This window comes from Oncorhynchus mykiss, chromosome 8, assembly GCF_013265735.2.
Source record: "Oncorhynchus mykiss isolate Arlee chromosome 8, USDA_OmykA_1.1, whole genome shotgun sequence".
NCBI lineage: Eukaryota > Metazoa > Chordata > Actinopteri > Salmoniformes > Salmonidae > Oncorhynchus > Oncorhynchus mykiss.
In genome coordinates, this window is record NC_048572.1 from 29,794,829 (window position 1) to 29,820,718 (window position 25,890).

General features: G+C 47.9%; 1 protein-coding gene across 11 annotated transcripts in view; it reads left to right on the plus strand.

Annotated features, from left to right (window-relative positions):
• LOC110529758 (neurexin-3b) overlaps positions 1–25,890 on the plus strand; it is a 526,672-nt gene that overhangs the window by 453,925 nt on the left and 46,857 nt on the right. For all 11 annotated transcript variants that reach the window (XR_005052850.1, XM_036985244.1, XM_036985245.1 and 8 more), the window contains 2 exons: positions 1,382–1,491; positions 6,792–6,992. Coding sequence is in view for 10 of the 11 variants with exons in the window: in XM_036985244.1 (XP_036841139.1) it covers positions 1,382–1,491; positions 6,792–6,992 (311 nt within the window). In the remaining variant the exon portion in view is untranslated. The remainder of the gene's footprint in view (positions 1–1,381; positions 1,492–6,791; positions 6,993–25,890) is intronic.

Below are 25,890 nucleotides of genomic sequence, written 5' to 3' on the forward strand. Positions count from 1 at the left end.
TGAACACATCTGAGAAATAAGTCTCAATCGTACAGCCAATCGGTGTTAAACAACATGTACTTTTCTTCAACAACAACAAAAAAAACTTTAGACTATGAATTGAGCGTCTTGCTCAAAGCTCATGCCATATTTGAGGACGAATGAAACAGAGGGCATATTTTGTACTGTCATTTATTTGGTGCCTATTGTTTTAGACTCATCTTGGTTGCTGTGCAGAGCTATCACTGTGCATACTGCACTGAAATAGACTGCAATGAAATAGTCATTCTGGAATGAAATAGTCTGCCTTCATTCCAAACAGTGTTTTACTCTTCACTATCTAGTCGCTGCCACACTACCGTTTATGACAATGGAGGGGGTGTATAGGAGAATGACGCTCCTAATACTTTCTACTATACTACGTTTCCTGCTTGACGTAAAATCATTATAAACTATGTTTAAAAGTCATTGCCTAAACCTGTTAAGATGATTATAAAGTCCCTTTAACAACATCTAAAAAGCCAAGGTTTCTGAATTCCCATAGTGTTACCACATGCATGAATCAACATGATCTTTATTTTGATGTTACGGTGATATTCCTTTTCCATGTCATTTCATGCCCAATCTATTTTAACTGGAATTGTGTATGTGACAAACGCAATAACCCTGCAGTGTGTGTGTGTGTGTGTGTGTGTGTGTGTGTGTGTGTGTGTGTGTGTGTGTGTGTGTGTGTGTGTGTGTGTGTGTGTGTGTGTGTGTGTGTGTGTGTGTGTGTGTGTGTGTGTGTGTTGTAGAAATGTGATTTCCAATTAAGAGTCCCCTGCATTCGGGCAAGTGTTATTTGTACATTTGATTTCAGAAATGATGCTTTAGCAATGTGTTCTGACTGCGACGTTTAGCTCCCGTGTAACGACGTTTACCGTGGATGTCATGACATGTACGAGAGTCTATTAGTTACATTTGATCATATTATATTACAATACAAAGGTAAGTTCAAAATAATTCAACTGCATGATTATATTGCATTGTTCAGGGCATTGCAAGTGTGGTGAGCTCTGCTCTTCTTTTCTTTTCATAAGACAAAGACCTTTTCCAAACACACTTAACAAACCTTATTTTCGATGGTTTATTTACATACAAAAGCAATTAAAACATTAACACATTGAATATACAGCCGTCTAGATACAGTGCAGCATCACACCTTAATAGAGGTGACTCCCAGTGCTTCTCCCCAAATGACTGTTATGACTGAGTATATTATAAGTGCAGAGTACTTAAACGATTTGAGTACAACCAACTTATGGACATTATGAGTGCAGACTACTTAAATGGATCAATTTCAACCCATTAATGTGCATTGTAATGGTGTCCTCCCTGCTGTCCCCCTCCCCTCTCCTCTCAGGCCGGCAGCTCACCATCTTCAACACCCAGGCTACCATCTCTATAGGCGGTAATGACCGTAAACGTCCCTACCAGGGACAGCTGTCCGGTCTCTACTACAACGGCCTCAAGGTATATAAAAACTATTTTGTTCCCACGTAGTGTTGCGGTAACTTCCCCATACTTCCGTTAACTTTCCCCAAATTCAAACCAGTATTTCTGGAAAACCAGGGAAGTTCACTGGAAGAATTGTGTAAGGGTAGTGTGCAATGAAATATGAGATGTGTACAATGTGCATGTCAAACATGGGTCTTTCTATAAACTAGGGCACCAGGGAGGGTTTCCTACGCTGGACAACTTGTTAGAGCTGTTGATAAGTCATCGATAATAATCTGACCATTTGTTTCATTATATGAAGATATAAAGGGGTGACATACCGCGTCTATATTCCATGACATTCACAGGTTGATTTAAAACCTGTAACCCTTTCTCATGGTTGGCGTCTTGATGGATTTGTCCAAAATCGTGTGACATAAAATGGCATTGACGTGGTTATTCAATGATCGTGTAGCCTCTAATACTTGCTGGATGCACATGTGGTGTTGAGCTGTTTGCGTAGGCTTCTCCGTGATCATTTCACACATCCTCATCTGATCCAGGAAGGAATCGTCTGAATGACAGTCAAGTGAGGAACAGCTGTTGTGGTGGCGCATGCGGTCCTACAACAGCCCGAGTGCTGAAAATAAAAAGGTGTTTGCGAGGAATGTCCAGAGATGTTGTACGTCTCATTCATTATGCCGGTGAAGATGGCTGTGCCTGGATCCAAGTTGGATCTAACATCCCTAGCGAACTGATGTCGACAATCTGTTGTTGTCTGGTTGATTTTACAGCAGGGTCTCGTTAGATTTAACACAGAAAGCATTGAGTTAATGAGTTCATGTTTTCATATGTCTTTGTGCCTCGGATTGGACACCGAGTCTACTGTGCATAATTGTGCAGGATAGACTATTGCGCAACACCCAACGCTGTTCATATTCATTATTCTTGATGTAGTGACAACAAATGACATGGCCTAGTGGGCTTCTTCACAATATGATCTGGTAATGAAATACCATGACAAATACATTTCAGTTTCCTTACACCTGTAATTTTAAACAATACAAGGAGTTTGAAGTAGCCTACTTGAACTTGAATTTGGAGCTAAAAATAAAATTAAACTACTGGAATAGTCCTACCTTGAAATTCCCCAATTTGTTGCTGGAAAAGTCATGGAAATTATTGTACTCAATTCTTAAGTTCCCCTGCTCCCTTATAACTTTCCATGATTTCATTTTTGATCTGTTTTTGTGAGAGATGTTCCCCGCTGCTTTAGTTGACAGGTTTTGTGGAGCTAATCTGTTGCAGTAAAACCATGTGCGCTTTGCCAGCGCTGAAGACGTCTATATCAGTCTGCTAATACAGGACTAGTAAAGGCCCAGTGCACTAATTTTGTGTTGTTTAAAAAAAAAAAAAAAAAATGTAGACCTATTTGAGTGTTTACCAGCATTTGTAACTTGAGTCTGATAATTATCTGCACAAAACAGTTCATCTGATAATACTTGGGAATCTAAAAAATAATTCCTTAATATACGTCTTCTAGTTTCTTGAAACACTTTGCATAATTCAACTTATTTCTATGTGATAACTGAAATGGTCTATTCATTCCGTTTTAGTGGCCTCTTGTCCAAACATACATTTTCATGTTTGTCACTCCTTGCATTGCAAGCTCCATACTCTACCAACGAAGCCACATCATCACAAACCACTTTATTTTTATTTTTTTATTTTTTTATTTCACCTTTATTTAACCAGGTAGGCTAGTTGAGAACAAGTTCTCATTTGCAACTGCAGCCTGGCCAAGATAAAGCATAGCAGTGTGAACAGACAACACAGAGTTACACATGGAGTAAACAATTAACAAGTCAGTAACACAGTAGAAAAAAAAGGGGAGTCTATATACATTGTGTGCAAAAGGCATGAGGAGGTAGGCGAATAATTACAATTCTGGAGTGATAAATGATCAGATGGTCATGTACAGGTAGAGATATTGGTGTGCAAAAGAGCAGAAAAGTAAATAAATGAAAACAGTATGGGGATGAGGTAGGTAAAAATGGGTGGGCTGTTTACCGATAGGCTATGTACAGCTGCAGCGCTCGGTTAGCTGCTCAGATAGCAGATGTTTGAAGTTGGTGAGGGAGATAAAAGTCTCCAACTACAGCGATTTTTGCAATTCGTTCCAGTCACAGGCAGCAGAGAACTGGAACGAAAGGCGGCCAAATGAGGTGTTGGCTTTAGGGATGATCAGTGAGATACACCTGCTGGAGCGCGTGCTACGGATGGGTGTTGCCATCGTGACCAGTGAACCAGCTTTACCTAGCATGGACTTGTAGATGACCTGGAGCCAGTGATGTCTCAATGTACTCAATTACTGTATTGGTCATTGTTTTTCTTCATGGTGATGGAAAGTCAACATGTACAAACATAAATGACCAGCCTATGTACAATACAGTAATGTACATTTACATTAAATGGTTTGTAAGGTTGGTAAATTAATACTGCACAGAAAGTGGTTGTTTCCATGTTACTTGATCAAGAAAAATATTGAATTTGGTGGATGTTTTGTCTTTGCACCTTTGCACCTTGTGATATACATTTTTGAGGACAGGGTTTTGTTCTTTCTGGATTCCATTAGAATGACAATCACAGAGGAAGGGAAAGGTTATCATCTCTTACAATTCCAACTATTTAATCCGGCAAGATACTGTCCTTAACTATACAAGTGGAGATGCTGGAAAAATAAACTTTTGCTGGTGCTACAGATGTCTATATCTGTCTGCTAATACTAGATAAGGCCCAGTGCACTACTTTTGTGAAAAATATATATTTTTCAAAAGATAATATACACTGCTCAAAAAAATAAAGGGAAAACTAAAATAACACATCCTAGATCTGAATGAATGAAATATTCTTATTAAATACTTTTTTATTTACATAGTTGAATGTGCTGACAACAAAATCACACAACAATTATCAATGGAAATCAAATTTATCAACCCATGGAGGTCTGGATTTGGAGTCACACGCAAAATTAAAGTGGAAAACCACACTACAGGCTGACCCAACTTTGATGTAATGTCCTTAAAACAAGTCAAAATGAGGCTCAGTAGTGTGTGTGGCCTCCACGTGCCTGTATGACCTCCATACAACGCCTGGGCATGCTCCTGATGAGGTAGCGGATGGTCTCCTGAGGGATCTCCTCCCAGACCTGGACTAAAGCATCCTGTGGTGCAACGTGGCGTTGGTGGATGGAGCGAGACATGATGTCCCAGATGTGCTCAATTGGATTCAGGTCTGGGGAACGGGCGGGCCAGTCCATAGCATCAATGCCTTCCTCTTGCAGGAACAGCTGAAACACTCCAGCCACATGAGGTCTAGCATTGTCTTGCATTAGGAGGAACCCAGAGCCAACCGCACCAGCATATGGTCTCACAAGGGGTCTGAGGATCTCATCTCGGTACCTAATGGCAGTCAGGCTACCTCTGGTGAGCACATGGAGGGCTGTGCGGCCCCCCAAAGAAATGCCACCCCACACCATGACGTTGCAGGCAGCAGAACGTTCTCCACGGTGTCTCCAGACTCTGTCATGTCTGTCACATGTGCTCAGTGTGAACCTGCTTTCATCTGTGAAGAGCACAGGGCGCCAGTGGCGAATTTGCCAATCTTGGTGTTCTCTGGCAAATGCTAAACGTCCTGCACGGTGTTGGGCTGTAAGCACAAGCCCCACCTGTAGAGGTCGGGCCCTCATACCACCCTCATGGAGTCTGTTTCTGACCGTTTGAGCAGACACATGCACATTTGTGGCCTGCTGGAGGTCATTTTGCAGGGCTCTGACAGTGCTCCTCCTGCTCCTCCTTGCACAAATGTGGAGGTAGCGGTCCTGCTGCTGGGTTGTTGCCCTCCTACGGCCTCCTCCACGTCTCCTGATGTACTGGCCTGTCTCCTGGTAGCGCCTCCATGCTCTGGACACTACGCTGACAGACACAGCAAACCATCCTGGATGAGCTGCACTACCTGAGCCACTTGTGTGGGTTGTAGACTCCGTCTCATGCTACCACTAGAGTGAAAGCACCGCCAGCATTCAAAAGTGACCAAAACATCAGCCAGGAAGTATAGGAACTGAGAAGTGGTCTGTGGTCACCACCTGCAGAACCAATCTTTTATTGGGGGTGTCTTGCTAATTGCCTATAATTTCCACCTGTTGTCAATTCCATTTGCACAACAGCATGTGAAATTTATTGTCAATCATTGTTGCTTCCTAAGTGGGCAGTTTGATTTCACAGAAGTGTGATTGACTTGGAGTTACATTGTGTTGTTTAAGTGTTCCCTTTATTTTTTTGAGCAGTGTATATTATATTATAAAAACAGAGATGGTGAGATGAAGGCTACTGCTCTTCATGGATTTATTATATGTGCCTGTGTTGTCCACATAGGCTGCAGAAAAATCGTCATGCATGCATCCAATTTATTTATTCAGGCAAGTCCACATTATTCTCACATACATTGTTTTAGAATACAATAATAATTTGAAATCAATCTTTTGCAAGGCCTAAAAAAATGCATTATTCTTAAAGTGGTAGTGGGTGTAGGTTCAATATTAAGGGCTATATGTACATACATCTAAAGTATTCAATTTTAGACATTTAAGCAGAGCTCTTATCCAGAGCGACTTACAGGCACAATTAGGGTCAAGTGCACATCAACAGATTTTTCACATAGTCGGCTCTGGGATTTGAACCAGCAACCTTTTGGTTACTGGCCCAATGCCCTTAACTGCCAGGCTACTTGCTACACACGTTCTTGGATATTTAAAAGAAGTGCTTGAATAAGTCCCTGAAAGGGCTTGAATTTGACTTGCTAATGTATAAATCAACCCTGCTTAAAGGATGTATAGTCCTGTTATTGTAAGTGGAGCTATGAGCTAATATGCATTTATTTCTCTAAGTACACATGTGGAACTGCATAATAATCTTTTCTTTGTTTTGTTTCAAACCATTTTTAAATGTTGATCCCAATGTCACACATGGACCCACACGGGTAATGTGTAGTTTAGGCCTATTTCTATCAGTGGAGGCTGGTGGGAGGAGCTATAGGAGGATGGGCTCATTGTAATGGCTGGAATGAAATTAATAGTGTTCCATTTAACATATAGAAACCACATGTTTGACTCTGTTTCATTTATTCCATTCCAGCCATTACAATGCCCATCCTCCTATAGCTCCTCCCACCAGCCTCCACGGATTTCTCTATATATATGTGTCAACTGGGTAATGTATCGTGTGTTTAAGACAATTGTCCACTCTGAGACAATAAAGTTTATCCAATCCTATCGCAAGGTCCTCAACATGGCTGCCGAAGGCCACGCCAACATCAAGGTGAACGGGAGCGTGCGATTGGTGGGGGATGTACCCACCAGTAGGGGCGCTGCCCGCACCACCACCTCCGTGCCACCTGAGATGTCCACCACCTTCATAGAGACCACCACCACTCTGTCTACGACCACCACGAGGAAACAGCGCTCTCCACCCACCATTCAGGTAGGGGATTGGGGGAATAAAGAGATAGAAAGGATAAGGTTTGTGAGAGACTGGGGGTTTGTTTGGTGGGAAGAGGAATTATCTTGGAGGGAGGGAATGGAGAGATGTGTGAGTGAGAGATGAGATGAGCAAAATGTTCACTGTTACAGCATATTACATGTTGGACATACTCAAACAATCTATTGTTCACCCTATAGCTTGTTCTCCATCTTCTTTTTAAATAGCGAGCTAGCATGATTTCATCTTTTTTTTCTCTTTCCCCTGAATAATCAAAACTAATTTTCTCATGCTGTCTCTTGTCTCCCTGCAGCAGACATATAGTGAGCAATATGTTTGGAACATCAAATCGCAATAAGATTGCTCATATCGTGAGCCCGAGTTTAACTTGGCCGGTCTTCCAGCCTTACCCATAGAAATAGAATCCATAGAACAGTTATTCCCATTTAGTTCAACGTCCTGTGGGGATTTACCCATTCTAGAGATTCTATTTCTATGCCTATCCTATCATGTTAGCCCCAGCTCTGGGGATGGAGATAGGGTCCCATTTCGGTCTCCCCGAGAGTGTGTGGCACCCTATTCCCTTTGTAGTGCACTACTTTTAACCAGGGCCTATAGGACTGGTCAAAACTAGTGCACTATGTATGGAATATAGTGCCATCCGGGACACATCATGGATGCCTCTCTCCTCCTTTATTCCCTACCCTGCCCCTGCCACGCCATATAACAGAGGGCTTTGTGAAACGCATCCTGACTCTAAGCCAATGAATGTCTCCGGCTTGCCAAGAAAGTAATCACGGTGAGCGTTGCGTTGAGGCCCGGAGGACAAATTGAACTGGCGGTGTTCATATTAAAGCCATAACTCTCCCCGGAGCCCTGGAGCACAGGGCCAAGCGACAGACACAAGAGCTTTTATCTGCCTCGCACCTTTAAACAGATTGTCCAGCGCCTCAATAATGATGACCTCTCATGTCATCGCTGCCTGTTGTAGGACTTCATCAACTCAGGGCAGCACAGGGGAAAGAGACGAGAAATGCTCTGCCTGTGTCCCAAATGGCACCCTTCTCTCCATGGTCAAAAGTAGTGCACTATACAGGGATTAAGGTGCCATTTGGGATGCACAACTGTAATACCACTTCAGCATTTTCCAGTTGTACTTAGGTACTGAATGCTTTGGCGTCTCTATAAAAGGACTGTCATCAGCATCAATGATCTCCAATGTCAAGCTTCATTATGTCTGGCATGAATGTCAGGAGCCTAGCAGAACGTCCTGTTGCTGCCTTGTATTCCATCTGTCTGAATGGCGGGCACACATGTACACACACACACACATTATGGGCATCAATAGGGCATTATGCCAGTGCCGTCCTGCTGATTCAGATCCATTTCAAAACCTTTTCTCTCTCTCCCCTGCCTGTCTGTCTCTCCTGCCTGCTGCACCAACAAGGTCACCATGAAAGATAGGCCGTATTGTTAGGGAGAAAAATAGGGTTTTATGCCACAGACTATCAATTACACGACGACAGTCAATAATGGCCTTCCTTTCTGTCTTTCCTTCCTCATGAATGATTTCTTTATGAGACCACCTCTTCTCATTGTAGAATAATGGCATATTTTGGTGACTGATACCAAGCATACACATAAACAAATGTGCATAAGCATGCCAGCTTTGCAAGTCATGTTGTTTTTAACAAATGTGTATTGGCCAGACCAGGGGCGCAACTTTAGTTTTAGAAGAAATTCCTTTTTTTAGAAGAAATACAGACCAGGGGCCCCACCGTCCCCAGTGAAAGTTGCGCCCCTGGGCCAGGCCGATCTCCATTTGCAAGCTCTAGATACATGTTATTCTTTCTCCTCTCTTGGCTGTATATGGGAACTCTTCCTCAAGTTCCAGGGCTGTAGCCATTTTGATTCAGAGCATTGTGTCACACTGTTGTGAATTAATTTTCCTCGGGCTGTGGTTTACAGCTCCCGGGTTGATTGTCAACTATGTGGCATGAGAAGAGGTGAGGGGAGAACCTGTATAAGTTGGCAGATATCCCAGACCTTAGGAAGACAGGGTGAGGAGGACAGGAAGAGGGTAGGTCGAGGAGGAGGTTGAGGAGAGGTGTGGAGTTGAGGGGGTAGACTAAATGATGCTGCAGAGTCTTGCTTGGCACCTGGCTGTGAGTTTGTGTGTGAGATTGAGAAAGAGAGAGAGAGACAGAAAGAGATAGAGAGAGAGACAGAAAGAGAGAGAGAGAGTAAGAAAAAGAGAAATGGAGAGACTGAATTGGAGCTAACTGCAGGGGAGGGAGACAGAGAAAAACAGAGACAGAGGGAGACAGAGAGAAACAGAGACAGAGGGAGACAGAGAGAGACAGAGAGAAACAGAGACAGAGGGAGACAGAGAGAAACAGAGACATAGAGAAGGAGAAAGAGAGAGAAAAGTGGGGGTAGAAGATAGAGAGTCAATCACACGCTTAATTAATGATAGTCACTGTGGGAGATAGGCGGACTGGATCTCAGGGAGGCCTGTAGGCCCGGGCTGGGACAGGGTGGGCAGGTAGAGAGGAGGGATGGAGGGGTAAATATATCCAGTGATCTGTGATCTGTCTGTCCCAGAGGGAGTACAGTATGTCTGGCACAGAGGGAGGATGATACTGATGCTCCACAGGGGCCAGAGATTGGGTTCCATCTGTGCCCCATAGCTATGAGAAATCAGACAGAGGAGAGGCTAACATTAGAGAGAGTTCCCAAATGAATGGAAAAGATAATCACCATCTGAAATAGTAACCATCTAATTGCACAATCTTTCCCCTTCAACTTTTGAGGTCTGAAATCCTCAAAGCAGAGGTGGCAAACCCAAAGCAGAGGTGGTAAACTCAAAGCAGAGGTGGTAAACCCAAAGCAGAGGTGGTAAACCCAAAGCAGAGGTGGTAAACCCAAAGCAGAGGTGGTAAACCCAAAACAGAGGTGGTAAACTCAAAGCAGAGGTGGTAAACCCAAAACAGAGGTGGTAAACCCAAAGCAGAGGTGGTAAACTCAAAGCAGAGGTGGTAAACTCAAAGCAGAGGTGGTAAACCCAAAGCAGAGGTGGTAAACCCAAAGCAGAGGTGGTAAACCCAAAGCAGAGGTAGTAAACCCAAAGCAGAGGTGGTAAACTCAAAGCAGAGGTGGTAAACTCAAAGCAGAGGTGGTAAACCCAAAACAGAGGTGGTAAACTCAAAGCAGAGGTGGTAAACCCAAAACAGAGGTGGTAAACCCAAAGCAGAGGTAGTAAACCCAAAACAGAGGTGGTAAACCCAAAGCAGAGGTGGTAAACTCAAAGCAGAGGTGGTAAACTCAAAGCAGAGGTGGTAAACCCAAAACAGAGGTGGTGAACTCAAAGCAGAGGTGGTAAACTCAAAGCAGAGGTGGAAAACCCAAAACAGAGGTGGTGAACTCAAAGCAGAGGTGGTAAACTCAAAGCAGAGGTGGTAAACTCAAAGCAGAGGTGGTAAACTCAAAGCAGAGGTGGTAAACCCAAAACAGAGGTGGTAAACTCAAAGCAGAGGTGGTAAACCCAAAACAGAGGTGGTAAACTCAAAGCAGAGGTGGTAAACTCAAAGCAGAGGTGGTAAACCCAAAACAGAGGTGGTAAACTCAAAGCAGAGGTGGTAAACCCAAAGCAGAGGTGGTAAACTCAAAGCAGAGGTGGTAAACCCAAAGCAGAGGTGGTAAACTCAAAGCAGAGGTAGTAAACTCAAAGCAGAGGTGGTAAACCCAAAGCAGAGGTGGTAAACTCAAAGCAGAGGTGGTAAACCCAAAGCAGAGGTAGTAAACCCAAAGCAGAGGTGGTAAACCCAAAGCAGAGGTGGTAAACCCAAAGCAGAGGTGGTAAACCCAAAACAGAGGTGGTAAACCCAAAGCAGAGGTGGTAAACTCAAAGCAGAGGTGGTAAACTCAAAGCAGAGGTAGTAAACCCAAAACAGAGGTGGTAAACCCAAAGCAGAGGTGGTAAATCCAAAGCAGAGGTAGTAAACCCAAAGCAGAGGTGGTAAACCCAAAGCAGAGGTGGTAAACCCAAAGCAGAGGTGGTAAACCCAAAGCAGAGGTGGTAAACCCAAAGCAGAGGTGGGTAAACTCAAAGCAGAGGTGGTAAACTCAAAGCAGAGGTGGTAAACCCAAAGCAGAGGTGGGTAAACTCAAAGCAGAGGTGGTAAACCCAAAGCAAAGGTGGTAAACCCAAAGCAGAGGTGGTAAACTCAAAGCAGAGGTGGTAAACCCAAAACAGAGGTGGTAAACTCAAAGCAGAGGTGGTAAACCCAAAACAGAGGTGGTAAACTCAAAGCAGAGGTGGTAAACCCAAAGCAGAGGTGGGTAAACTAAAAGCAGAGGTGGTAAACCCAAAGCAGAGGTGGTAAACCCAAAGCAGAGGTGGTAAACCCAAAGCAGAGGTGGTAAACCCAAAGCAGAGGTGGTAAACCAAAAGCAATAGCTTCAACTGTAGTCAAGTGCCTATCATGCATATCAACCTTATGGTTGTGAATCAAGGTGTTCACAGATATAGGGACATTTACGTCCAGCTCAGTTCTGTAAGCAGGGGGGGAATTGCACTCTACCTGGAGAAGGTACTGTGTAGACTGAGCATCTGCCGAAAGAAGATACTGTATAGACTGAGCATCTGCCGAATGAAGATACTGTATAGACTGAGAGGCTGCCTAGAGAAGGTACTGTGTAGACTGAGCATCTGCAGAAAGAAGATACTGTATAGACTGAGAGGCTGCCTAGAGAAGGTACTGTGTATACTGAGCATCTGCAGAAAGAAGATACTGTATAGACTGAGAGGCTGCCTAGAGAAGGTACTGTATAGACTGATAGGCTGCCTAGAGAAGATACTGTATAGACTGAGAGGCTGCCTAGAGAAGGTACTGTGTAGACTGAGCATCTGCAGAAAGAAGATACTGTATAGACTGAGAGGCAGCCTAGAGAAGATACTGTATGGACTGAGCGGTTGCCTAGAGAAGATACTGTATAGACTGAGCGGCTGCCTAGAGAAGATACTGTATATAGACTTAGCGGCTGCCTAGAGAAGATACTGTATAGACTGAGCTGCTGCCTAGAGAAGATACTTTATAGACTGAACGGCTGCCTAGAGAAGATACTGTATAGACTGAGCAGCTGCCTAGAGAAGATACTGTATAGACTGAGCTGCTCCCTAGAGAAGATACTGTATAGACTGAGCGGCTGCCTAGAGAAGATACTGTATAGACTGAACGCCTGCCTAGAGAAGATACTGTATAGACTGAGCGGCTGCCTAGAGAAGATACTGTATAGACTGAGCGGCTGCCTAGAGAAGATACTGTATAGACTGAGCGCCTGCCTAGAGAAGATACTGTATAGACTGAGCGGCTGCCTAGAGAAGATACTGTATAGACTGAGCGGCTGCCTAGAGAAGATACTGTATAGACTGAGCGGCTGCCTAGAGAAGATACTGTATAGACTGAGCGGCTGCCTAGAGAAGGTACTGTGTAGACTGAGCATCTGCAGAAAGAAGATACTGTATAGACTGAGAGGCTGCCTAGAGAAGGTACTGTATAGACTGATAGGCTGCCTAGAGAAGATACTGTATAGACTGAGAGGCTGCCTAGAGAAGGTACTGTGTAGACTGAGCGGCTGCCTAGAGAAGATACTGTACAGACTGAGCGGCTGCCGAGAGAAAATGTATTTGGAATGACTGTATTTCCGTGTTCTCCTCTGTTTAGCACACTTTATTTGATCTGTTTTTGATCCTATGCCTCAGAGCCAGATTGCTAATCCTAAGGATTTGAGTCCCCCCCCCCCCTTTCTTAGGAAAAGGAGGAAAAGATGAGATGAAAGGAGGCTAGTGGATGGTGAGTCATTGTACTTTCATATATTCACACTCAGCATGAATTAGACCCCAGTGTTAATCATATAAAGACAGAGGGAGATATGAATATACCTTGTGAATGAGTCCCACATAGGTGTTACTGAATATAGTTGTTGTTTTGCTCAGTGTGTGGAAGTGTGTGAGGCACTGTTGACATGGTGTACTAGGTTTGCCTCTGGTTGGAAACGGGAGCCGACAAGGGATCCTCCTCATTTCAACTATGTAGTCTATCCTGGGAGATGAACGTCTCTTTCTCAATTAACTCCATGCACACATCGGAGCGCGCGCACACACACACACACTGTCTGAGGGTCATTAGGATTGTAAGCTGTAATCTAATTTACCTGAGAGAGCCAGGCCTTGAAGGGGTGGGTTTGAAAGGAATTTGCGTTGTTTTCGTCGGTGTGAAATTGGTTTCGTCCATCATCTTCAAATAGGTAGGTTTGCATTGTTGGTGAGGGGAAAATGAATGGAAAAGAAGAATTGGTTGCGAAAATCATTGTCTTTATGTTGCCTGCTGAAATGAATTACATTGTTACATTTAGAGAGGGTCACTTCTTTATGATGGAGTGTTTAATTAGCTCAGTTGATCTTTTGTGTTCATTATTACCTATTAATAACACATTGCTACAATTGATTAGACATTTACCTCACGTTATTGCTTCTACTACCTGGATCAGGCTTTCGGAGAACATTATTTCATAACACTTTTCATCAATGCAACAGATAACCATTACACATGGTTTACGCACTGGTGCGGAGTAGGGATCTCTCAGGAGAGTTTTGGTAAGGAGGAGTAGGGATCTCCCAGGAGAGTTGTGGTAAGGAGGAGTAGGGATCTCTCAGGAGAGTTGTGGTAAGGAGGAGTAGGGATCTCTCAGGAGAGTTGTGGTAAGGAGGAGTAGGGATCTCTCAGGAGAGTTGTGGTAAGGGGGAGTAGGGATCTCTCAGGAGAGTTGTGGTAAGGAGGAGTAGGGATCTCTCAGGACAGTTGTGGTAAGGGGGAGTAGGGATCTCTCAGGAGAGTTGTGGTAAGGGGGAGTAGGGATCTCTCATGAGAGTTGTGGTAAGGAGGAGTAGGGATCTCTCATGAGAGTTGTGGTAAGGGGGAGTAGGGATCTCTCATGAGAGTTGTGGTAAGGGGGAGTAGGGATCTCTCATGAGAGTTGTGGTAAGGGGGAGTAGGGATCTCTCATGAGAGTTGTGGTAAGGGGGAGTAGGGGTCTCTCATGAGAGTTGTGGTAAGGAGGAGTAGGGATCTCTCAGGAGAGTTGTGGTAAGGAGGAGTAGGGATCTCTCATGAGAGTTGTGGTAAGGGGGAGTGGGGATCTCTCAGGAGAGTTGTGGTAAGGAGGAGTAGGGATCTCCCAGGAGAGTTGTGGTAAGGAGGAGTAGGGATCTCTCAGGAGAGTTGTGGTAAGGAGGAGTAGGGATCTCTCAGGAGAGTTGTGGTAAGGAGGAGTAGGGATCTCTCAGGAGAGTTGTGGTAAGGAGGAGTAGGGATCTCTCAGGACAGTTGTGGTAAGGGGGAGTGGGGATCTCTCAGGAGAGTTGTGGTAAGGGGGAGTAGGGATCTCTCAGGAGAGTTGTGGTAAGGGGGAGTAGGGATCTCTCAGGAGAGTTGTGGTAAGGAGGAGTAGGGATCTCTCAGGACAGTTGTGGTAAGGGGGAGTGGGGATCTCTCAGGACAGTTGTGGTAAGGGGAAGTGGGGGATCTCTCAGCAGAGTTGTGGTAAGGAGGAGTAGGGATCTCTCATGAGAGTTGTGGTAAGGGGGAGTAAGGATCTCTCAGGAGAGTTGTGGTAAGGAGGAGTAGGGATCTCTCATGAGAGTTGTGGTAAGGGGGAGTAGGGATCTCTCATGAGAGTTGTGGTAAGGGGGATTAGGGATCTCTCATGAGAGTTGTGGTAAGGGGGAGTAGGGATCTCTCAGGAGAGTTGTGGTAAGGGGGAGTAGGGATCTCTCATGAGAGTTGTGGTAAGGGGGAGTAGGGGTCTCTCATGAGAGTTGTGGTAAGGGGGAGTAGGGATCTCTCAGGAGAGTTGTGGTAAGGAGGAGTAGGGATCTCTCAGGAGAGTTGTGGTAAGGAGGAGTAGGGATCTCTCAGGACAGTTGTGGTAAGGGGGAGTGGGGATCTCTCAGGAGAGTTGTGGTAAGGGGGAGTAGGGATCTCTCAGGAGAGTTGTGGTAAGGGGGAGTAGGGATCTCTCAGGAGAGTTGTGGTAAGGGGGAGTAGGGATCTCTCATGAGAGTTGTGGTAAGGGGGAGTAGGGGTCTCTCATGAGAGTTGTGGTAAGGGGGAGTAGGGATCTCTCAGGAGAGTTGTGGTAAGGAGGAGTAGGGATCTCTCAGGAGAGTTGTGGTAAGGAGGAGTAGGGATCTCTCAGGACAGTTGTGGTAAGGGGGAGTGGGGATCTCTCAGGAGAGTTGTGGTAAGGGGGAGTAGGGATCTCTCAGGAGAGTTGTGGTAAGGGGGAGTAGGGATCTCTCAGGAGAGTTGTGGTAAGGAGGAGTAGGGATCTCTCAGGACAGTTGTGGTAAGGGGGAGTGGGGATCTCTCAGGACAGTTGTGGTAAGGGGGAGTAGGGATCTCTCAGAAGAATTGTGGTAAGGGGGAGTGGGGATCTCTCAGGAGAGTTGTGGTAAGGGGAAGTGGGGGATCTCTCAGCAGAGTTGTGGTAAGGAGGAGTAGGGATCTCTCATGAGAGTTGTGGTAAGGGGGAGTAGGGATCTCTCATGAGAGTTGTGGTAAGGAGGAGTAGGGATCTCTCATGAGAGTTGTGGTAAGGGGGAGTAGGGATCTCTCATGAGAGTTGTGGTAAGGGGGAGTAGGGATCTCTCATGAGAGTTGTGGTAAGGGGGAGTAGGGATCTCTCATGAGAGTTGTGGTAAGGGGGAGTAGGGGTCTCTCATGAGAGTTGTGGTAAGGAGGAGTAGGGATCTCTCAGGAGAGTTGTGGTAAGGAGGAGTAGGGATCTCTCATGAGAGTTGTGGTAAGGGGGAGTGGGGATCTCTCAGGAGAGTTGTGGTAAGGAGGAGTAGGGATCTCTCAGGAGAGTTGTGGTAAGGAGGAGTAGGGATCTCTCAGGACAGTTGTGGTAAGGGGGAGTGGGGATCTCTCAGGAGAGTTGTGGTAAGGGGGAGTAGGGATCTCTCAGGAGAGTTGTGGTAAGGGGGAGTAGGGATCTCTCAGGAGAGTTGTGGTAAGGAGGAGTAGGGATCTCTCAGGACAGTTGTGGTAAGGGGGAGTGGGGATCTCTCAGGACAGTTGTGGTAAGGGGAAGTGGGGGATCTCTCAGCAGAGTTGTGTTAAGGAGGAGTAGGGATCTCTCATGAGAGTTGTGGTAAGGGGGAGTAGGGATCTCTCATGAGAGTTGTGGTAAGGAGGAGTAGGGATCTCTCATGAGAGTTGTGGTAAGGGGGAGTAGGGATCTCTCATGAGAGTTGTGGTAAGGGGGAGTAGGGATCTCTCATGAGAGTTGTGGTAAGGGGGAGTAGGGATCTCTCAGGAGAGTTGTGGTAAGGGGGAGTAGGGATCTCTCATGAGAGTTGTGGTAAGGGGGAGTAGGGGTCTCTCATGAGAGTTGTGGTAAGGGGGAGTAGGGATCTCTCAGGAGAGTTGTGGTAAGGGGGAGTAGGGGTCTCTCATGAGAGTTGTGGTAAGGGGCAGTAGGGATCTCTCAGGAGAGTTCTGGTAAGGGGGAGTAGGGGTCTCTCATGAGAGTTGTGGTAAGGGGAAGTAGAGATCTCTCAGGAGAGTTGTGGTAAGGGGGAGTAGGGGTCTCTCATGAGAGTTGTGGTAAGGAGGAGTAGGGATCTCTCAGGAGAGTTGTGGTAAGGGGGAGTAGGGATCTCTCAGGACAGTTGTGGTAAGGAGGAGTAGGGATCTCTCATGAGAGTTGTGGTAAGGGGGAGTAGGGGTCTCTCATGAGAGTTGTGGTAAGGGGGAGTAGGGGTCTCTCATGAGAGTTGTGGTAAGGGGGAGTAGGGGTCTCTCATGAGAGTTGTGGTAAGGAGGAGTAGGGATCTCTCAGGAGAGTTGTGGTAAGGAGGAGTAGGGATCTCTCATGAGAGTTGTGGTAAGGGGGAGTAGGGGTCTCTCAGGAGAGTTGTGGTAAGGGGGAGTAGGGATCTCTCATGAGAGTTGTGGTAAGGGGGAGTAGGGGTCTCTCATGAGAGTTGTGGTAAGGGGGAGTAGGGATCTCTCAGGAGAGTTGTGGTAAGGGGGAGTAGGGGTCTCTCATGAGAGTTGTGGTAAGGGGCAGTAGGGATCTCTCAGGAGAGTTGTGGTAAGGAGGAGTAGGGATCTCTCATGAGAGTTGTGGTAAGGGGGAGTAGGGGTCTCTCATGAGAGTTGTGGTAAGGGGAAGTGGGGGATCTCTCAGGAGAGTTGTGGTAAGGAGGAGTAGGGATCTCTCATGAGAGTTGTGGTAAGGGGGAGTAGGGGTCTCTCATGAGAGTTGTGGTAAGGGGAAGTAGAGATCTCTCAGGAGAGTTGTGGTAAGGGGGAGTAGGGGTCTCTCATGAGAGTTGTGGTAAGGAGGAGTAGGGATCTCTCAGGAGAGTTGTGGTAAGGGGGAGTAGGGATCCCTCAGGACAGTTGTGTTAAGGAGGAGTAGGGATCTCTCATGAGAGTTGTGGTAAGGGGGAGTAGGGGTCTCTCATGAGAGTTGTGGTAAGGGGGAGTAGGGGTCTCTCATGAGAGTTGTGGTAAGGGGGAGTAGGGGTCTCTCATGAGAGTTGTGGTAAGGAGGAGTAGGGATCTCTCAGGAGAGTTGTGGTAAGGAGGAGTAGGGATCTCTCATGAGAGTTGTGGTAAGGGGGAGTAGGGGTCTCTCAGGAGAGTTGTGGTAAGGAGGAGTAGGGATCTCTCATGAGAGTTGTGGTAAGGGGGAGTAGGGGTCTCTCATGAGAGTTGTGGTAAGGGGGAGTAGGGATCTCTCAGGAGAGTTGTGGTAAGGGGGAGTAGGGGTCTCTCATGAGAGTTGTGGTAAGGGGGAGTAGGGGTCTCTCATGAGAGTTGTGGTAAGGGGGAGTAGGGGTCTCTCATGAGAGTTGTGGTAAGGAGGAGTAGGGATCTCTCAGGAGAGTTGTGGTAAGGAGGAGTAGGGATCTCTCATGAGAGTTGTGGTAAGGGGGAGTAGGGGTCTCTCATGAGAGTTGTTGTAAGGGGGAGTAGGGGTCTCTCATGAGAGTTGTGGTAAGGGGGAGTAGGGATCTCTCATGAGAGTTGTGGTAAGGGGGAGTAGGGATCTCTCATGAGAGTTGTGGTAAGGGGGAGTAGGGATCTCTCAGGAGAGTTGTGGTAAGGGGGAGTAGGGATCTCTCATGAGAGTTGTGGTAAGGAGGAGTAGGGATCTCTCATGAGAGTTGTGGTAAGGGGGAGTAGGGGTCTCTCATGAGAGTTGTGGTAAGGGGGAGTAGGGGTCTCTCTTGAGACTTGTGGTAAGGAGGAGTAGGGATCTCTCAGGAGAGTTGTGGTAAGGGGGAGTAGGGATCTCTCAGGAGAGTTGTGGTAAGGAGGAGTAGGGATCTCTCATGAGAGTTGTGGTAAGGGGGAGTAGGGGTCTCTCATGAGAGTTGTGGTAAGGAGGAGTAGGGATCTCTCAGGAGAGTTGTGGTAAGGAGGAGTAGGGATCTCTCAGGAGAGTTGTGGTAAGGAGGAGTAGGGATCTCTCAGGAGAGTTGTGGTAAGGGGGAGTAGGGGTCTCTCATGAGAGTTGTGGTAAGGAGGAGTAGGGATCTCTCAGGAGAGTTGTGGTAAGGGGGAGTAGGGATCTCTCAGGAGAGTTGTGGTAAGGGGGAGTAGGGATCTCTCATGAGAGTTGTGGTAAGGAGGAGTAGGGATCTCTCAGGAGAGTTGTGGTAAGGAGGAGTAGGGATCTCTCAGGAGAGTTGTGGTAAGGAGGAGTAGGGATCCCTCAGGAGAGTTGTGGTAAGGGGGAGTAGGGGTCTCTCATGAGAGTTGTGGTAAGGAGGAGTAGGGATCTCTCAGGAGAGTTGTGGTAAGGGGGAGTAGGGATCTCTCAGGAGAGTTGTGGTAAGGGGGAGTAGGGATCTCTCATGAGAGTTGTGGTAAGGGGGAGTAGGGATCTCTCAGGAGAGTTGTGGTAAGGGGGAGTAGGGATCTCTCAGGAGAATTGTGGTAAGGGGGAGTGGGGATCTCTCAGGACAGTTGTGGTAAGGGGAAGTGGGGGATCTCTCAGCAGAGTTGTGGTAAGGAGGAGTAGGGATCTCTCATGAGAGTTGTGGTAAGGGGGAGTAGGGATCTCTCAGGAGAGTTGTGGTAAGGAGGAGTAGGGATCTCTCAGAAGAATTGTGGTAAGGGGGAGTGGGGATCTCTCAGGAGAGTTGTGGTAAGGGGAAGTGGGGGATCTCTCAGCAGAGTTGTGTTAAGGAGGAGTAGGGATCTCTCATGAGAGTTGTGGTAAGGGGGAGTAGGGATCTCTCATGAGAGTTGTGGTAAGGAGGAGTAGGGATCTCTCATGAGAGTTGTGGTAAGGGGGAGTAGGGATCTCTCATGAGAGTTGTGGTAAGGGGGAGTAGGGGTCTCTCATGAGAGTTGTGGTAAGGGGGAGTAGGGATCTCTCAGGAGAGTTGTGGTAAGGGGGAGTAGGGGTCTCTCATGAGAGTTGTGGTAAGGGGCAGTAGGGATCTCTCAGGAGAGTTGTGGTAAGGAGGAGTAGGGATCTCTCATGAGAGTTGTGGTAAGGGGGAGTAGGGATCTCTCATGAGAGTTGTGGTAAGGAGGAGTAGGGATCTCTCATGAGAGTTGTGGTAAGGGGGAGTAGGGATCTCTCATGAGAGTTGTGGTAAGGGGGAGTAGGGATCTCTCATGAGAGTTGTGGTAAGGGGGAGTAGGGATCTCTCATGAGAGTTGTGGTAAGGGGGAGTAGGGGTCTCTCATGAGAGTTGTGGTAAGGGGGAGTAGGGATCTCTCAGGAGAGTTGTGGTAAGGGGGAGTAGGGGTCTCTCATGAGAGTTGTGGTAAGGGGCAGTAGGGATCTCTCAGGAGAGTTGTGGTAAGGAGGAGTAGGGATCTCTCATGAGAGTTGTGGTAAGGGGGAGTAGGGGTCTCTCATGAGAGTTGTGGTAAGGGGAAGTGCGGGATCTCTCAGGAGAGTTGTGGTAAGGGGAAGTGGGGGATCTCTCAGCAGAGTTGTGTTAAGGAGGAGTAGGGATCTCTCATGAGAGTTGTGGTAAGGGGGAGTAGGGATCTCTCATGAGAGTTGTGGTAAGGAGGAGTAGGGATCTCTCATGAGAGTTGTGGTAAGGGGGAGTAGGGATCTCTCATGAGAGTTGTGGTAAGGGGGAGTAGGGATCTCTCATGAGAGTTGTGGTAAGGGGGAGTAGGGATCTCTCATGAGAGTTGTGGTAAGGGGGAGTAGGGGTCTCTCATGAGAGTTGTGGTAAGGGGGAGTAGGGATCTCTCAGGAGAGTTGTGGTAAGGGGGAGTAGGGGTCTCTCATGAGAGTTGTGGTAAGGGGCAGTAGGGATCTCTCAGGAGAGTTGTGGTAAGGAGGAGTAGGGATCTCTCATGAGAGTTGTGGTAAGGGGGAGTAGGGGTCTCTCATGAGAGTTGTGGTAAGGGGAAGTGCGGGATCTCTCAGGAGAGTTGTGGTAAGGAGGAGTAGGGATCTCTCATGAGAGTTGTGGTAAGGGGGAGTAGGGGTCTCTCATGAGAGTTGTGGTAAGGGGAAGTAGGGATCTCTCAGGAGAGTTGTGGTAAGGGGGAGTAGGGGTCTCTCATGAGAGTTGTGGTAAGGAGGAGTAGGGATCTCTCAGGAGAGTTGTGGTAAGGGGGAGTAGGGATCTCTCAGGACAGTTGTGGTAAGGAGGAGTAGGGATCTCTCATGAGAGTTGTGGTAAGGGGGAGTAGGGGTCTCTCATGAGAGTTGTGGTAAGGGGGAGTAGGGGTCTCTCATGAGAGTTGTGGTAAGGGGGAGTAGGGATCTCTCATGAGAGTTGTGGTAAGGAGGAGTAGGGATCTCTCAGGAGAGTTGTGGTAAGGGGGAGTAGGGATCTCTCAGGAGAGTTGTGGTAAGGGGGAGTAGGGATCTCTCATGAGAGTTGTGGTAAGGAGGAGTAGGGATCTCTCATGAGAGTTGTGGTAAGGGGGAGTAGGGATCTCTCATGAGAGTTGTGGTAAGGGGGAGTAGGGATCTCTCATGAGAGTTGTGGTAAGGGGGAGTAGGGATCTCTCATGAGAGTTGTGGTAAGGGGGAGTAGGGGTCTCTCATGAGAGTTGTGGTAAGGGGGAGTAGGGATCTCTCAGGAGAGTTGTGGTAAGGGGGAGTAGGGGTCTCTCATGAGAGTTGTGGTAAGGGGCAGTAGGGATCTCTCAGGAGAGTTGTGGTAAGGAGGAGTAGGGATCTCTCATGAGAGTTGTGGTAAGGGGGAGTAGGGGTCTCTCATGAGAGTTGTGGTAAGGGGAAGTGCGGGATCTCTCAGGAGAGTTGTGGTAAGGAGGAGTAGGGATCTCTCATGAGAGTTGTGGTAAGGGGGAGTAGGGGTCTCTCATGAGAGTTGTGGTAAGGGGAAGTAGGGATCTCTCAGGAGAGTTGTGGTAAGGGGGAGTAGGGGTCTCTCATGAGAGTTGTGGTAAGGAGGAGTAGGGATCTCTCAGGATAGTTGTGGTAAGGGGGAGTAGGGATCTCTCAGGACAGTTGTGGTAAGGAGGAGTAGGGATCTCTCATGAGAGTTGTGGTAAGGGGGAGTAGGGGTCTCTCATGAGAGTTGTGGTAAGGGGGAGTAGGGGTCTCTCATGAGAGTTGTGGTAAGGGGGAGTAGGGATCTCTCATGAGAGTTGTGGTAAGGAGGAGTAGGGATCTCTCATGAGAGTTGTGGTAAGGGGGAGTAGGGATCTCTCATGAGAGTTGTGGTAAGGGGGAGTAGGGATCTCTCAGGAGAGTTGTGGTAAGGGGGAGTAGGGGTCTCTCATGAGAGTTGTGGTAAGGGGGAGTAGGGATCTCTCAGGAGAGTTGTGGTAAGGGGGAGTAGGGGTCTCTCATGAGAGTTGTGGTAAGGGGGAGTAGGGGTCTCTCATGAGAGTTGTGGTAAGGGGGAGTAGGGGTCTCTCATGAGAGTTGTGGTAAGGGGGAGTAGGGGTCTCTCATGAGAGTTGTGGTAAGGAGGAGTAGGGATCTCTCAGGAGAGTTGTGGTAAGGAGGAGTAGGGATCTCTCATGAGAGTTGTGGTAAGGGGGAGTAGGGGTCTCTCAGGAGAGTTGTTGTAAGGGGGAGTAGGGGTCTCTCATGAGAGTTGTGGTAAGGGGGAGTAGGGATCTCTCATGAGAGTTGTGGTAAGGGGGAGTAGGGATCTCTCAGGAGAGTTGTGGTAAGGGGGAGTAGGGATCTCTCAGGAGAGTTGTGGTAAGGGGGAGTAGGGATCTCTCATGAGAGTTGTGGTAAGGAGGAGTAGGGATCTCTCATGAGAGTTGTGGTAAGGGGGAGTAGGGGTCTCTCATGAGAGTTGTGGTAAGGAGGAGTAGGGATCTCTCAGGAGAGTTGTGGTAAGGAGGAGTAGGGATCTCTCAGGAGAGTTGTGGTAAGGAGGAGTAGGGATCTCTCAGGAGAGTTGTGGTAAGGAGGAGTAGGGATCTCTCAGGAGAGTTGTGGTAAGGGGGAGTAGGGGTCTCTCATGAGAGTTGTGGTAAGGAGGAGTAGGGATCTCTCAGGAGAGTTGTGGTAAGGGGGAGTAGGGATCTCTCAGGAGAGTTGTGGTAAGGGGGAGTAGGGATCTCTCATGAGAGTTGTGGTAAGGAGGAGTAGGGATCTCTCAGGAGAGTTGTGGTAAGGAGGAGTAGGGATCTCTCAGGAGAGTTGTGGTAAGGAGGAGTAGGGATCTCTCAGGAGAGTTGTGGTAAGGGGGAGTAGGGGTCTCTCATGAGAGTTGTGGTAAGGAGGAGTAGGGATCTCTCAGGAGAGTTGTGGTAAGGAGGAGTAGGGATCTCTCAGGAGAGTTGTGGTAAGGAGGAGTAGGGATCTCTCATGAGAGTTGTGGTAAGGAGGAGTAGGGATCTCTCAGGAGAGTTGTGGTAAGGGGGAGTAGGGATCTCTCAGGAGAGTTGTGGTAAGGGGGAGTAGGGATCTCTCATGAGAGTTGTGGTAAGGAGGAGTAGGGATCTCTCAGGAGAGTTGTGGTAAGGAGGAGTAGGGATCTCTCAGGAGAGTTGTGGTAAGGAGGAGTAGGGATCTCTCAGGAGAGTTGTGGTAAGGGGGAGTGGGGGTCTCTCATGAGAGTTGTGGTAAGGAGGAGTAGGGATCTCTCAGGAGAGTTGTGGTAAGGGGGAGTAGGGATCTCTCAGGAGAGTTGTGGTAAGGGGGAGTAGGGATCTCTCATGAGAGTTGTGGTAAGGGGGAGTAGGGATCTCTCAGGAGAGTTGTGGTAAGGGGGAGTAGGGATCTCTCAGGAGAGTTGTGGTAAGGGGGAGTAGGGATCTCTCAGGAGAGTTGTGGTAAGGGGGAGTAGGGATCTCTCAGGAGAGTTGTTGGTAAGGGGGAGTAGGGATCTCTCAGGAGAGTTGTGGTAAGGGGGAGTAGGGATCTCTCAGGAGAGTTGTGGTAAGGAGGAGTAGGGATCTCTCAGGAGAGTTGTGGTAAGGAGGAGTAGGGATCTCTCAGGAGAGTTGTGGTAAGGGGGAGTAGGGATCTCTCATGAGAGTTGTGGTAAGGGGGAGTAGGGATCTCTCATGAGAGTTGTGGTAAGGGGGAGTAGGGATCTCTCATGAGAGTTGTGGTAAGGGGGAGTAGGGATCTCTCAGGAGAGTTGTGGTAAGGGGGAGTAGGGGTCTCTCAGGAGAGTTGTGGTAAGGGGGAGTAGGGATCTCTCATGAGAGTTGTGGTAAGGGGGAGTAGGGATCTCTCATGAGAGTTGTGGTAAGGGGGAGTAGGGATCTCTCATGAGAGTTGTGGTAAGGGGGAGTAGGGATCTCTCAGGAGAGTTGTGGTAAGGGGGAGTAGGGATCTCTCATGAGAGTTGTGGTAAGGGGGAGTAGGGATCTCTCAGGAGAGTTGTGGTAAGGAGGAGTAGGGATCTCTCATGAGAGTTGTGGTAAGGGGGAGTAGGGATCTCTCAGGAGAGTTGTGGTAAGGGGGAGTAGGGATCTCTCGGGAGAGTTGTGGTAAGGGGGAGTAGGGATCTCTCATGAGAGTTGTGGTAAGGGGGAGTAGGGATCTCTCATGAGAGTTGTGGTAAGGAGGAGTAGGGATCTCTCATGAGAGTTGTGGTAAGGGGGAGTAGGGATCTCTCAGGAGAGTTGTGGTAAGGGGGAGTAGGGATCTCTCAGAAGAGTTGTGGTAAGGAGGAGTAGGGATCTCCCAGGAGAGTTGTGGTAAGGGGGAGTAGGGATCTCTCATGAGAGTTGTGGTAAGGGGGAGTAGGGATCTCTCAGGAGAGTTGTGGTAAGGGGGAGTAGGGATCTCTCATGAGAGTTGTGGTAAGGGGGAGTAGGGATCTCTCAGAAGAGTTGTGGTAAGGGGGAGTAGGGATCTCCCAGGAGAGTTGTGGTAAGGGGGAGTAGGGATCTCTCATGAGAGTTGTGGTAAGGCGGAGTAGGGATCTCTCAGGACAGTTGTGGTAAGGGGGAGTAAGGATCTCTCATGAGAGTTGTGGTAAGGGGGAGTAGGCATCTCTCAGGAGAGTTGTGGTAAGGGGGAGTAGGGATCTCTCAGGAGAGTTGTGGTAAGGGGGAGTAGGGGTCTCTCATGAGAGTTGTGGTAAGGAGGAGTAGGGATATCTCATGAGAGTTGTGGTAAGGGGGAGTAGGGATCTCTCAGGAGAGTTGTGGTAAGGGGGAGTAGGGGTCTCTCATGAGAGTTGTGGTAAGGGGGAGTAGGGGTCTCTCATGAGAGTTGTGGTAAGGGGGAGTAGGGGTCTCTCATGAGAGTTGTGGTAAGGGGGAGTAGGGGTCTCTCATGAGAGTTGTGGTAAGGAGGAGTAGGGATCTCTCAGGAGAGTTGTGGTAAGGGGGAGTAGGGATCTCTCAGGAGAGTTGTGGTAAGGGGGAGTAGGGATCTCTCATGAGAGTTGTGGTAAGGGGGAGTAGGGATCTCTCAGGAGAGTTGTGGTAAGGGGGAGTAGGGATCTCTCGGGAGAGTTGTGGTAAGGGGGAGTAGGGATCTCTCATGAGAGTTGTGGTAAGGGGGAGTAGGGATCTCTCATGAGAGTTGTGGTAAGGAGGAGTAGGGATCTCTCATGAGAGTTGTGGTAAGGGGGAGTAGGGATCTCTCAGGAGAGTTGTGGTAAGGGGGAGTAGGGATCTCTTAGAAGAGTTGTGGTAAGGAGGAGTAGGGATCTCCCAGGAGAGTTGTGGTAAGGGGGAGTAGGGATCTCTCATGAGAGTTGTGGTAAGGGGGAGTAGGGATCTCTCAGGAGAGTTGTGGTAAGGGGGAGTAGGGATCTCTCATGAGAGTTGTGGTAAGGGGGAGTAGGGATCTCTCAGAAGAGTTGTGGTAAGGGGGAGTAGGGATCTCCCAGGAGAGTTGTGGTAAGGGGGAGTAGGGATCTCTCATGAGAGTTGTGGTAAGGGGGAGTAGGGATCTCTCAGGACAGTTGTGGTAAGGGGGAGTAGGGATCTCTCATGAGAGTTGTGGTAAGGGGGAGTAGGGATCTCTCAGGAGAGTTGTGGTAAGGGGGAGTAGGGATCTCTCAGGAGAGTTGTGGTAAGGGGGAGTAGGGGTCTCTCATGAGAGTTGTGGTAAGGAGGAGTAGGGATCTCTCATGAGAGTTGTGGTAAGGGGGAGTAGGGATCTCTCAGGAGAGTTGTGGTAAGGGGGAGTAGGGATCTCTCAGAAGAGTTGTGGTAAGGAGGAGTAGGGATCTCCCAGGAGAGTTGTGGTAAGGGGGAGTAGGGATCTCTCATGAGAGTTGTGGTAAGGGGGAGTAGGGATCTCTCAGGAGAGTTGTGGTAAGGGGGAGTAGGGATCTCTCATGAGAGTTGTGGTAAGGGGGAGTAGGGATCTCTCAGAAGAGTTGTGGTAAGGGGGAGTAGGGATCTCCCAGGAGAGTTGTGGTAAGGGGGAGTAGGGA